The 13,534-nt window shown below is 38.5% G+C and overlaps 1 protein-coding gene across 1 annotated transcript; it reads left to right on the plus strand.

The window, feature by feature from the left end:
- Nucleotides 1–2,962: 2,962 nt before the first annotated feature.
- On the plus strand, nucleotides 2,963–9,114 carry LOC108695769 (interferon-induced protein with tetratricopeptide repeats 5). The gene is made up of 2 exons (XM_041568744.1): nucleotides 2,963–3,037; nucleotides 7,239–9,114. Exons 1-2 carry the CDS (start codon nucleotides 3,033–3,035, stop codon nucleotides 8,710–8,712), a joined length of 1,479 nt encoding a protein of 492 aa, XP_041424678.1. The 5' UTR covers nucleotides 2,963–3,032; the 3' UTR covers nucleotides 8,713–9,114.
- The last annotated feature ends 4,420 nt before the right edge of the window (nucleotides 9,115–13,534 follow it).

Here is a 13,534-nt window from a genome sequence, read left to right on the forward strand (position 1 = left end):
AGTTGTTAGGAAAGCTAAGAAAGCTTTTTTTGGATGTATTTATCTCAATACAACTTTCTTCATACAAAGGGGTCTCTCTGCATATTGCCAAATAATACAAAATGCAGGAAAATAACAGTATATCAGTAATAAGTGAAGCTTACAGATTGTGGGCTCACACAGACACTGGGTACAATATAATGGTACTGGTACAATGTGAAGGGCCTGATTCACAATATAGCTGGTATTAAGGAAAAGAACCCGGAGGTAACTGGAGGGATTTTAGCTTGATAAAGATGGGTACCCCACCACATTTTGCTTCATGGTTAACTACACCAGTCACAGTCATTATAGCAATAAAAAAAAAATATTAGAAAAACTTTTATGGGGGCCCTGGCGCCACAGTTTTTTTTTACTTATAAGGGGGCACTGACCATCAATGACTTTTTATAACTTGTGTGTGGGGGAGGTTTACCATATTTAGCTCTGATGTTTGTATGGTCTTTTAAGGGCACAAAAGTGCTCATGTAACAAGCATTTGCATCATGGGGAATGTTGTACTTTGCTCCTTGTGCAGGTTGTGGCCTGCATCTCCTGCCTCTCCATTATATGTATATATATATATATATCTAAAGTGTACAAGTTAGGGGGCAGGAGGGGGAAATCCTTCTCCCTCCACCCACCTCTGTTGGCTAGCAGAGGTATTTGGCTACACCGTCACAGCAGAGGACAGTGAATATCTGATTTTTGGCCTTTTAAAATATGATAAAACCATACATTTTTAGATATTCGTGGAAAAAATCGGTTGTTACTAAATGGTCCCCTAAGTATAGCCACAAAGAAGATACCCCTAATTTTTCCTCTTCCTGAATTTCATTTTCTGGTATCATCTGGTTCTTGTCTGTTGATTGTTGTATACAAACAGGGGTAGTAAATCATCTAATCTCTTCGCATGCAACTTAATGTCCACATTTCATGAGAACATACTGTAGGTCTAAACTTTGGGCAGACATTGAGGGCTGTATCTAGCCTTTATAGAAGTCAGTGAATTTTGTAATGTCATTGTTATTGATGAATGAGCAGACCGATCAAGTACGGTAGAACCCCCATTTTACTTTTTCAGGGGACCAGGGAAAAATTCTGTAAAATCCCGGAAAATGTAACAACTGGGAAATGTGTTAAAGTAATTTTTTCTTCAAGTACTGAAAGGATATAAGCACAGGAGTCCATCTTACTTTCAGATACAATATTTACTGTATATTGTTACACTATGGGGGGGCATGTGCAAGGCCTCTCTGTCACATACACAACCTAAAGCAATAAGTGATTGGTGTAGAACTGTATAAGGGGCAGACTCATTGGAATTGACCATTTTCAGGCAGAACTATGGCAAAATATACATCTGGTTAGTATTATAAACCTCTTTATTTCACAAATAATAACATTCATAGAGAAAAAAAAGCTGTTTTTGGGAACATCAGGACACAATATTGATGTAAAATCCGGCAAAACATTACTTAAAATCAGGGAAATGCACCCATTGAAACACATTATAAATTGGTGGGACCACAAATAAAAAATGTAAAATGCGGGAAAACGTAAAATCAGGGGACTTAAAATTGAGGTCACTCTGTAATTCATTTATTTTGTAGAATCAAGCCTATCCTGGTATATGTTTTCTGAGGATTTGAGAAGAATATGTAATCTCTATGCTCTATGCTCTTGTGCTCTGATAAACTTCAGTCACTCTTTACTACTGTACTGCAAATTAGAGTGATATCCCCCTTTCCCCCCAGCAGCCTAACAAAAGAACAATGGCAAAGTAATCAGATAACAGCTCCCTAACACAAGACAACAGCTCCCTGATAGATCTAAGAACAACAATCAATAGTAAAAGCCAAGTCCCACTAAGACTGATTCAGTTACATTAAAGGAATTGTTCAGTGTAAAAATAAAAACTGGGTAAATAGATAGTCTGTGCAAAATAAAACATGTTTCTAATATAGTTAGTTAGCCAAAAATGTAATGTATAAAGGCTGGAATGACTGGATGTGTAACATAATAGCCAGAACACTACTTCCTGCTTTTCAGCTCTATAACTCTGAGTTAGTCAGCGACTTGAAGGGGGGCCACATGGTACATTTCTGTTCAGTGAGTTTGCAATTGATCCTCAGCATTCAGCTCTGATTCAAAAGCAACAGATATGACCCATGTGCCCTCCCCTCAAGTCTCTGATTGGTTACTGCCTGGTAACCAGTCAGTGTAAAAGAGAGCTGAAAAGCAGGAAGTAGTGTCCTGACTGATATGTTAGACTTCCAATCACTCCAGCCTTTATACATTACATTTTTGGCTAACTAACTATATTAGAAACATTATTTATTTTGCACAGCCTATCCATTTACCCAGTTTTAATTTTTACACTGAACAATTCCTTTAAGTAGGAGAAATAACAGCCTGCCGGAAAGTAGTTCCATCCTAAAGTGCAGGCATAGGTTACATGACTGGGGGCAGCTGGGAAACTGACAATATGTCTAGCCCCATGTCAGATTTCAAAATTGAATATAAAAAAAATCTGTTTTCTCTTTTGAGAATTGGATTTCAGTGCAGAATTCTGCTGGAGCAGCACTATTAACTGATGTGTTTTGCAAAAATTGTGTTTTCCTGTGACAGTATCCCTTTAAAGCTGACCAGATTTTGTACCAGTATCTCCACTTTGTGCAAGTGCAGTGTATGTATTTTTATCCCTTAAAGAATATTTACTATTTTTATACATTTACACGTTTCTCAGGTATGATTTTGTGCACGTCATACTGCACCCATGTTCTGCACTATGCACTTGCTTTATAATTCAACCCTGTAATTCTTTTGTTTTGTTTTCTGCATTTGGTAAAATCAGGTAAAACTCAGAGGTCACGTGATTGAGTTATTAATATATATATATATATATATATATATATATATATATATATATATATGGGACTGGTGGCTGTCAAAGAGCACACTTTTGGGATTGAAGGCTGTGCGAATCTAGTAGAAACATTCTAACAAACACCATGAGGTAAGTATATTTGTCAGTAAATCTTAACATATGCAAATCTTGGCATATAACATTCCTGCTTACTAAACAAAGTGGTGCTGTCCGATTTGCCAATTTCTTAACTGCTCTGAAATGAAACAAGGTTTTTATAATCCACAATACCCATTAACATGCATTGTGTTCATTTTTTTTTTTTTAAATATTCTTTATTTTTCAAATTTAAAGCAAGGAAGGAGGAGGGAGGGGGTACAGAAAATTATAAGAGGGGAAGGTAGTGGGGAGGGGAAACATAGAATGGTCGGAAATATATGCATTTACAATATCCATGCCAACTTTAAATTATATAAAACATGGTGAAGGAAGTGATGTACATACATTGTCATTGCAAAGAAGTTTTGTTAAATGCCATTAACAAATACTGTCATCTAGAAATCAGCATCACTTGAAGTACAATAGAGCAATAATATAAATCGGATCACATTACGCCAAATAAGCCATTGTTATGAGGGGGTTCAATTAACCTGTTAGCCCTTAAACTTTGTCAGTTCGGGCATAATTTAACCTCCAGATGTCCAAGTATCGGTCACTTTCATTTCTCGTGATATATGCTATTTCCTCTAGTTTGCGGGTGTCTTCAACTTTTTTAAGCCACTCTATGAATGTGGGAGGTATAGGGGATTTCCAGTTACACTGGATAAGAGCTTTCGCTGCCTGGATAAGATGGAGGAAAAGTCTATCTTTTATAATCTTCTTGGGAGATGTGTCTAGGTGAAATAGTAGAAATATTGGGTCTAGGTGGCATATGTTAATCTTAGTAAGTGATCTAATAACTTTGCCAATTTCTTTCCAATACTCTTCAAGTTTCGGACATTCAATTCAGATATGTGTATAGGTCCCTCTCTCCAAGTTACATCTCCAACATAAATCGCTGCATTGTGTTAATTTTTATGCAATACACATTATTTTTTAAGTAATCAAGATTCAGTGGGGTGTTAGAACCCAGCACTACTACTGAGCTCTAACAGAATGGTGTTCGAATACTCAAATCAGTCACACTCACATCAGACTCACATCAGTCGTTGACTATATGACTGAGTATCTGCTTTGCTCTGTACCTGGAGAAATTCAAGTCCAGATCCACAAAAATTATTGGGGCTCATGAAAATGCAAATTTAGCCTAGACTTGAAGAAAAGTATGTGCCTGTTATTGCATTGTCCATAAACATCTGTATGGGTTATCTGCACGAGGTTTAACAAATACGATTATAGTTTGAAATTTTACCACAAAAAGAGTAACTTCAGTTGATTTATTAAAGGGTAGTTCACCTTTAAGTTGACCATTAGTATTTTATAGAATGGCCAATTTTAAGCAACTTTTTACGTTTTTGAAGGATGTGCTGTCTTCTACTGACTCTTCCCAGCTTTGAAATAGAGGTCACTATCTCCATCTAAAAAAACAAATTCTCTGTAAGGCTACAGCTTTGTTATTATTGCTACTTGTATTACTAATCTTTCTATTCAGGCCCTCTACTAATCATATTACAGTATATTGTTCAAAGCAATGCATGGTTGCTAGGGTAATTTGGACTCTAGCAACCAGATTGCTAAAACTGCAAACTGGAGAGCTGCTGAATGAAAAGCTCAAAAACCCCAAATAATATAAAATGAAAACCAAACGCAAAGGGGCCCATTTACTTAGTTCGAGTGAAGGAATAGAGGAAAAATAGTTCCAATTTTGAATGGTCGAATATGGCTACTTCGACCATCGAATGGGCTACTTTGACCTTCGACTTCAAATCGAATGATTTGAACTAAAAATTGTTTGACTATTCGACTATTCGATAGTCGAAGTACTGTCTCTTTAAAAAATTCTTCGACCCCCTAGTTCGCCACCTAAAACCTATCGAGGCCAATGTTAGGCCAATGGAAGGTCCCCATAGGCTTCCTAACAATTTTCTGATCGAAGGAATATCCTTCGATCGATAGATTAAAATCCTTCGGATCGTTCGATTCGAAGGATTTAATCGTTTGATCGAACGATTATTCCTTTGATCGTTTGATCGTAGGAATAGCGGTAAATCCTTTCACTTTGAAATTCGAAGTCGAAGGATTTTACTTCGATGGTCAAATATCGAGGGTTAATTAACCCTCGATATTCGACCTAAGGTAAATGTGCCCCAAATTGTCTCAGAATATTACTCACTACAACAGGGATCCCCAACCTTTTGAACCCGTGAGCAACATTCAGAAGAAAAAGGAGTTGGAGAGCAACACTAGCATGAAAAATGTTCTTGGGGTGCCAAATAAGTGCTGTGATTGGCTATTTGGTAGCCCCTATGTGGATTGTGAACCTACATTGAGGCTCTGTTTGGCAATGTCCCTGGTTTTTATACAGCCAAAACTTGCCTCCAAGCCATAAATTAAAAAATAAGCTCCTGCTTTGAGGCCACTGAGAGCAACATCCATGGGGTTAGAGAGCAACATGTTGCTCACGAGCTACTGGTTGGGGATCACTGCACTACAACATAATAAATGTTAATTTAAAGGTGAACAACCCCTTTAAACTGACATCTGATACCATCACTTTAAAGGAACAGTAACACCAAAAAATTAAAGTGTTTTAAAGTAATAAAAACATAATAAACAAGCAGATGGTAGGGACTGGCAGCTTACGAACAAGGAGTATCCAATAAACAGGCCGAGGTCAGGGGCAGCCTGAACACAGAGGGTAGTCTAGAAAACAGGCCGAGGTCAAATACCTGGAGATCCAAAAGAAATCAGATAAGGGGAACTGGAGCAGAGGAACAAAGGCAATGGAATAGGGAACCAGGCAGGAACACAGCAAAGGGAATCATGGGAATATGGCAACCCACAGGCAGGATCAGGCTGAATGGCTCAATGATCGAGCACCAGTTGTTGCAAGAAGCAGGTGAGAATGCAGCAGGGAAAGGTAACATGACCATGCCCACACCAACTCAGAAAGTCCCCAGTTGCTTAATGCAGGTTCAGTTTATGACATGGTCTTGAGTTCAATTCTAGACCATACCTGATATTATCCCCCCCCCCCAGGGTTTGACCCCTGGCAACCAAGGATCAGGTGGGTCTTTAACAAGCATGTTCCACAAGTTTATAATTAATACATTTTAATACACAACACAATGAAACTTGATCCATAAGCAAATGAGACAATAAACCAGAGAACATTTTGTACAGAAACAAATTAAGCTAAATATATTTAAGTAGACTTGGGAGGAGAGTCTATGAAAGGTAAAACAAAGCATACCAAAAAGCAGTCCAATTTCAGTAGCCAGAGTGGAGGAGTCGCAAGCCTCAGAAGGCAGAGTGGAGGAGTCGCAAGGGTCAGGGGCCAGAGTGGATCAGATGCAAGGGTCAGGAGCATCTCTGTAGTCAGGAGTCAAAACAATATTATTGCCAGAGTCACAGACAGCAGGAAATCAGACAGAACCTGTCATACCCATTACAGGTGGATGAACATCTTAGATGCCCATTACAAGTAGAGGATCACCCAGGAGAGCAGAAAGACCACCACAGATTGCATCTGGAGGGTCTGGCAGAGTTTGGAGTAACAAAACTACCAGACCCAGCAGCAGGGAAGACAGTTCTGGAGACCAAATTACTTTTGTCCTCAGGTCCAGAGGCCAGGACTGAGAGGTCCTCCAAGGCTGGTGGCAGAACTGCTGGCACAAGAGCTGGAACAGGCAGGACTGTTGGCAACGTAGCATGGGAGCTGGAAAAGACATGAAAAGAAATTATAACTTATAGCAAGGAATTAGTTACTTTTTAAAAAGCAAACATCTGATGATATGGGTTATTTGACATTCCAAATATTTTTATTTTTCTTAATTGGGTTTTTTCTTCCAAAGAATGCAAAAGATAAAATAATTTACCCAAATCAATACCTCAAATTAATAAATCAGCCCTATTTTTGTTGAAAATGTCCTGTCCTCTTTGCTTATGATTTTTTCGTTTGCCTTTCTTAGTGTGATACTTTAATATTTTCCCAAGCATAGCAAAAATATACATAGAGAAAACAGAGGTACCAATACAGTCACTTGGTATTGGCTTTTGTAGGAAAAAGGCTTATCCAATATTTTACATGCTGCTTCAACAACCATATGTTTTCTGTATCTAATATAAAGTTGCTTATTAAAAATAAAAAAAATATTCAATAAAATATAATACTTTTAATATTTTTTTCCAGTGACATAACAGGACAATCATTAAACAACAATCTGCTTAAACTGGAGTGTCATTTCACATGGGCTGTCTTCGAAGAGGAGATAGATATTGAAAAGATAGAAGGCAGGGTTCATGATCAAATTGCATATTTACCTTCTACACAAAGACATAGGCTTCATAATTTATTGGCCTATACAAGTTATTTGAAAGGAGACAATGAAGAAGCAATCAGACAGCTTCAAAAAGCTGAAGAGCACCTGCAAGGAACACAGTCTGCTGATGTGGATATCAAAAGAGCTGTGATCTACAGTAATTATGCCTGGCTGTTCTACCATTCAAACCAGTTGAGGGATGCTCAGTCTTATTTAGAAAAAGTGGAAGCCATTTACAAGAAATTTGAATCTTCTCCAGAACATGATGTTCTTCTTACTGAGATATATGGAGAACAGGCCTGGGCTCTGTTAACATTCTATGGAAAATACTGTGAAAGAGCTAAAGAGTGTTTTGAAAAAGCGCTAAAGCTAGATCCAGACAATCCTGAGCTCAATTCAGGATATGCCACAGTCATGTATCGTTTAGAATATCAAGATTTAATGATTTATGGAACCAGTAAATATAATTCTTTAGAACTGTTGAGACGTGCTGTGGAATTAAATGAAAATGATACTGTGATTAAAGCTTATCTTGCGCTGAGATATCAAAGTTTGGGTCAAGCTGAGGAAGGAGAAAAGATTATGGCGGAGGCTCTTAGACAAACTCCAAACTCACCATATTTACTTCGATACGCTGCCAAATTTTACAGAAATGAAGGAAAGATTGATGATGCTATTACCATTCTGAAAAAAGCCCTAAACCAAACCCCCAATTCAGGTTCACTTTACTATCAGATTGGGCTTTGTTACAAAAAGAAGATGAATATGTTAATGAAATCTGCAAAGACTGCAAAGTCATCAAATCAGCCCAAGAACACCTATACAAGGGACGTAAATGAAGCCATTTCATCTGCTACGTTACATTTTGAAGAAGCTGTTGCAAATATAAAAAATTTTGTGGAGGCATATATTGAATTGGGGAGCATGTATGGTAGAGCAGGTGAATTTGAAAAAGCAGAAGTTACATTTCAGACAGTGCTACATCTGAAAAATCTAACATGTGAAGACAAACAAGAGATTCATTTTGGTTATGCACTTTTTAAGCAACAAGCAGTTAGATCTGAATCTGAAGCCATAAAGCATTACAAGGAAGTATTACTCATACCGAATAGAACAAGGGTTAGATCTTATTCCAGAAATGATTTGAAACAGTTGGCTGAACAAAAAGTAACAAAACACCCATCAGATGCAACTGGATTTGGACTGTTAGGGTTCATTTATCAGCAGGAGGGAGAAGTTGAACAAGCAATTGATTACTATGAGAAAGCACTGGAACTTGATCCAGATAATGAAGATTATATGAGTGCATTGTGTTGTCTGAGGCTCAGTTTGACTAGAGACTGAAGCTTAAAACAGATTTTGAATACCCGTATAATCTTCTCCCAGACCATCTTCTGTAGTGTGAATGTATCATAAACAACACATGGTTTTATTTAGCAGAAGTAATCATAGTATGTAAAAAGCTTGTCACTGCATATTTCTAATCTAATATTTCATATAAACATAAACATATTTCTAATGTTTTTAGGTGATAAAAGTAAAAAAAAAGTTTATTCCAAGAAACAGTAACCAATCATATGCATACTAGTAAATACTTATTGATTGATATGGTTTTTATAGTATTTTCAAAGTATTTTTATGAATTTTGTAGACTATGGCAGATACAGAAACACCTAGGGGGTTAATTACTAAACTCTTATAAAATCAGACTTCTAAAATGTCACAAATTTTTCAGAATTTATTAAACCCACGAGGATGGAAAAGTCCAAATCCGAAAATCTGGCATCTCAGACCTGTCGAGGTTGCATATAAGTCAATGGGAGAAGTCCCATTGATTTTTGATGTGCCCTTGGTCTTCGGACAAAAAATTTGAGAAAATCTTGAAAATCAGATGAAAAATCTGAAAAAAAAATCCAAAAATCTGTTTTTTTCTTGCAAAGCAAAATTTTTGGAAAATCTAAGTTTAAAAAAAAACTCGAGTGGAGTTTATAGCAGAAAATATAGAGATAAATTCAGACTTTGATAAATGACCCCCTAAGTGTGACTGAACAGCTGCTAAGCTTTGGGGTTGTCTCAAGTTTTCAAGCAGAAAATGAAATTCACCTGTCATATAAGCTGATTCTACAGGGCTTATTATTAAATTCTAATGCTAATTGAACTGGTTTTACTATGTAAGCTGAGTGTCTTATCCCTTGAATGGCTGACCTCATGGCTACACAGCAGCATGTGTATATAAACCATAGTAGTGTTTCTAAAGCAAACACACCTGTTTTACCAGTGCAGGGTGATAGTACATTATATTTTAATTAATTTAACACTTAACACTTTATAACACTTGAAATAATCAGGGGAATATTTATCAAAGGTTGAATTTCGAATTTGAAAAACTTTGAAATTCGAATTCAAAAAGACCAACCTTTTAACTTAATTCTAAGTTTTTTTTGGCCAAATAGGTCAGTTTTCATTTTTCGAATTTGAATCAAAGTATTCCGCAAAAAAAACTTTGATTTTCGATAAGTCCACCAATTGACTCCAAATAGATTCTAGGAGGTCCCCCATAGGCCAAATTTGCAATTCAGCAGGTTGTAGATGGTGAATGGTCGAAGTCAGATTTTTTAAGAGACAGTACATGATCAATTTCGATACTCGAATTTTCGATTTTTTTTTCAAAATCAAAACAAATATGGACTATTCCCTAGTCAGAGTACACAAAAAAATAGCTTGAAATTGGAATTTTTGGAATTCGAAAATTCACCTCAACCTTTGATAAATTTGCCCATTAATGTAAGCATTTGCTCTATCCAATATTTAAGCAAAGCAATGAATTACTACAATCACATATGAAATAATGAAGGTTATTAGCACAGTATTGTATTAACTTGCATTTTATTAACACAATCTTCTTTGACTGCAAAATAAGAATCAGAATTTGTTTAGATTTGTATGCTTGAATATTGAACCACAAAGAATTGCAATAAAGGCTTCTAAAAATCAAACTCGTTGTCCATTGATATTAACCAGTTTAAATGTAAAATTGTTAAGAAATGAAATGCTAAGAAAAGATTTAAAGGGGATCTATCGCGAAATTAAAAATTGGTAAAAAGAATCATTGCATGAAGTTATTAAAATGTCTAAATATAATGTATTAAAAAAAATGTACAGTTTTTAAAATATCACAGTCATTATAGTGAATCCATACACAGCTGCTTCTGGCTAGCTCTGAGGTCAGGTCGGGTTTCTCTGCATAACAGTTCTGTCCTGTCTCTCATTGGCTGTCAGTGCTGTCACTCATAAACTGTGTTAAGCCAGCATCGTTGCTAAATGGCTTCAAAGGCTCCGTTTTTCATGCCCTGCTGGAGTGATCCTCTACTGAGTCAGACCCTCCCCACCCCCTGCAGCCAGCACATTCATTTGTATGAGACACTGAGACGCACAAGTATTGAAGGTGCTGCTGCTCCAGTTTGAATTTCCACTTTATCTAACACGGCTGCGTCTCAGTGTCTCATACAAATGAATGTGCGGCTGAGATTCACACAGTGTTACCCAGTCCACCTTTATTTCTTTATGCCTCGTTTCTGGGAGGGAGGGGGGAGTTTGAGAAGGAGTGAAAGTCTTCATGAACAGGAGACGTACTTGTAAAAACTACGATGCTGACTGCAGGGGGGAGGGGCTGAGTCAGGGGAGAGAAGGAGCTTGTTACAGGCTACCTAGCTTTACACTTTTCCGGATGGCAGGGGGAGGTGCAGAAGTACAGCAGCTTTGTGTGAAACCATGTTTTAAAAGTTACAAAAGTACGGAGGCAGACAGGAGGGGACTGGCTGCAGGGGGGCTGGCTGCAGGGGGACTGACTCCAGGGAGAAGGTGGCTGCAGGGGGGCTGACTGCAGGGGGGCTGGCTGCAGGGGGGCTGACTGCAGGGGGGCTGACTGCAGGGGGGCTGACTGCAGGGGGGCTGGCTGCAGGGGGGCTGGCTGCAGGGGGGCTGACTCAAGGGAGAAGCTGGCTGCAGGGGGGCTGACTGCAGGGGGGCTGGCTGCAGGGGGACTGACTCCAGGGAGAAGGTGGCTGCAGGGGGGACTGGCTGCAGAGGGACTGACTCAAGGGAGAAGCTGGCTGCAGGGGGGCTGACTGCAGGGGGGACTGGCTGCAGAGGGACTGACTCAAGGGAGAAGCTGGCTGCAGGGGGGCTGGCTGCAGGAGGGTGGGACTGGCTGCAGCTTGCTCCATCCCTGCTCATTCCTCACCTTTAGGCAATGAGCAGAGTGGGGGATCCAGTGGCCCCTGGGGCGCAATCGCCATGGGGCCCTAAGGTAGCAGTAGGAACGTGAATTCTACGTGTCCTGCTGCTGCCTGCACTTCCTATACCTGCAGCACCGCCCACTCACTGGATCTTCACCGAAGACGTCTGCCTCTCTTTGTGGGACCCCCTCCTGCAACCCCAGATGGATTGTCATGCATTTTCCAGGTTAGTGTTACACTTACACACACACACACTGATTACACATTTACATTCACACTAACACATACATTTTTGGGGATCGGGGGGGTCACACGCTCACAGAACTCACACTTGTACCCGCACACATGCGCACATAACGTAATTTTGAGAATTGTACACACATATATGCACATACACTATTTTGTGGATTTTTTTTCTTATTGCATCATTTGTTTTTTTTGCCTGAAATTTTTTTTATAGCCATTGCGAATAGCATACAATACTGCGCAATACCTTTTATATGTTATTTTTTGTGATTATATTGCAAATTTGATGATTTTGGTGCATTTTTAGCCATTTTATTGCATGTTTAGCTATTTTATTGCATTTTCAGCATTGCATAGGTGTTGTTCGCTTGTTTCTGTCTGTAAAACATATTTGGCCATGCTAAAATAGTCAAACAGTGATTATGACTGCTGATTAACCCTTTCCCTGCCAGCCGTTTTGTCCTAGATGCGAACATCTACTGCCAAGCAGTTTTTAGATATTTTGCACTCTTTCACTTTAAGGGCCTTTCCTGGGGTGGTCTTTTAGTTAACCCAGGAAAACAATATATTGTTTTTTTCAGGACAACCTGAACTTTCACAATATGCAAGAATTTTGGTGTAATTCTACTTCTCTAAAAAAATATTGGATTCTAAGTGTCAAATAAAATGAAAAAAATCATGTTGCACGAAGAACAATCACATATATCAGAAACTTCATTCATTTTACGTACGAGAACACAGCTGATTTAGAAAGGTCTATGTCTCCTGAACGCGACAATACCAAATATATATAGTTTTATGGAGATTTCTCACTTGTATAGCTCAAAATCTACAAGCAGTACACAACCAAATTTCCAAAGCAACACTCCCCAAACGGCATACTTTTGATTTCAAGGCCAAACATTCCACTAACAGTAGGTTTACCCAAGAAAACTACCCATTACTAGAAAGAACAGATTCTGGTGAATCAAAAATGGGTAGAAATATCTTTGTACTCCAAACCACCAAGTTGCAATTGTTTCCTAAAGTTATAGTGTTTTATAGAAATTGGTGAATTTTTTGAAAAATGACCTCAAAGCTTCCACTCTACAGCAACATATCTCCCACACATCATTAGGTATCAATGTAAAACACCCCAAATATAAAATCCTGGGTCCACTGAACAGTTTGATGCCCAATATGAATAGATGTACCCAAGCACGTGGCATAGGAGGCCCCAAAAGGAAGACCCCCCGTTTGTTCTGTAATTTCAGATACTGCAAAATCAACACATTTACATCGTTTTGGGGGGCAGCAAAGGTAGAAAACAGTACGTTCACCCCAGAAAACCATATATTTTCGGAAAGTACACATTCCCCTGAATCTAAATTGGGTATGCATGTCTTTGTACTCCAAAGTACCAAGCCGCAAATCATTCCTAAATTTGGTGATTTAGGTGACATTTCCAAAAATCACATCAAAATATCTACTCTGCAGCATCGTATTACCCACATACTTTTAGGTATCAAGACAAATCACCCCAAATATGAAAGCCTAGGGTCCTCTGAACAGTTTGATGCCCAATATGTATAGGTGTACCCAAGCATGTGGCATATAGGGGCCCTAAAAGGAAGACCCCCATATAGTCTGACATTTCAGGTACTGCAAAATCAACACATTTACATTGTTTTGGGGGGGCAAAA

This window comes from Xenopus laevis, chromosome 7L, assembly GCF_017654675.1.
Source record: "Xenopus laevis strain J_2021 chromosome 7L, Xenopus_laevis_v10.1, whole genome shotgun sequence".
Classification (NCBI taxonomy): Eukaryota; Metazoa; Chordata; class Amphibia; order Anura; family Pipidae; genus Xenopus; species Xenopus laevis.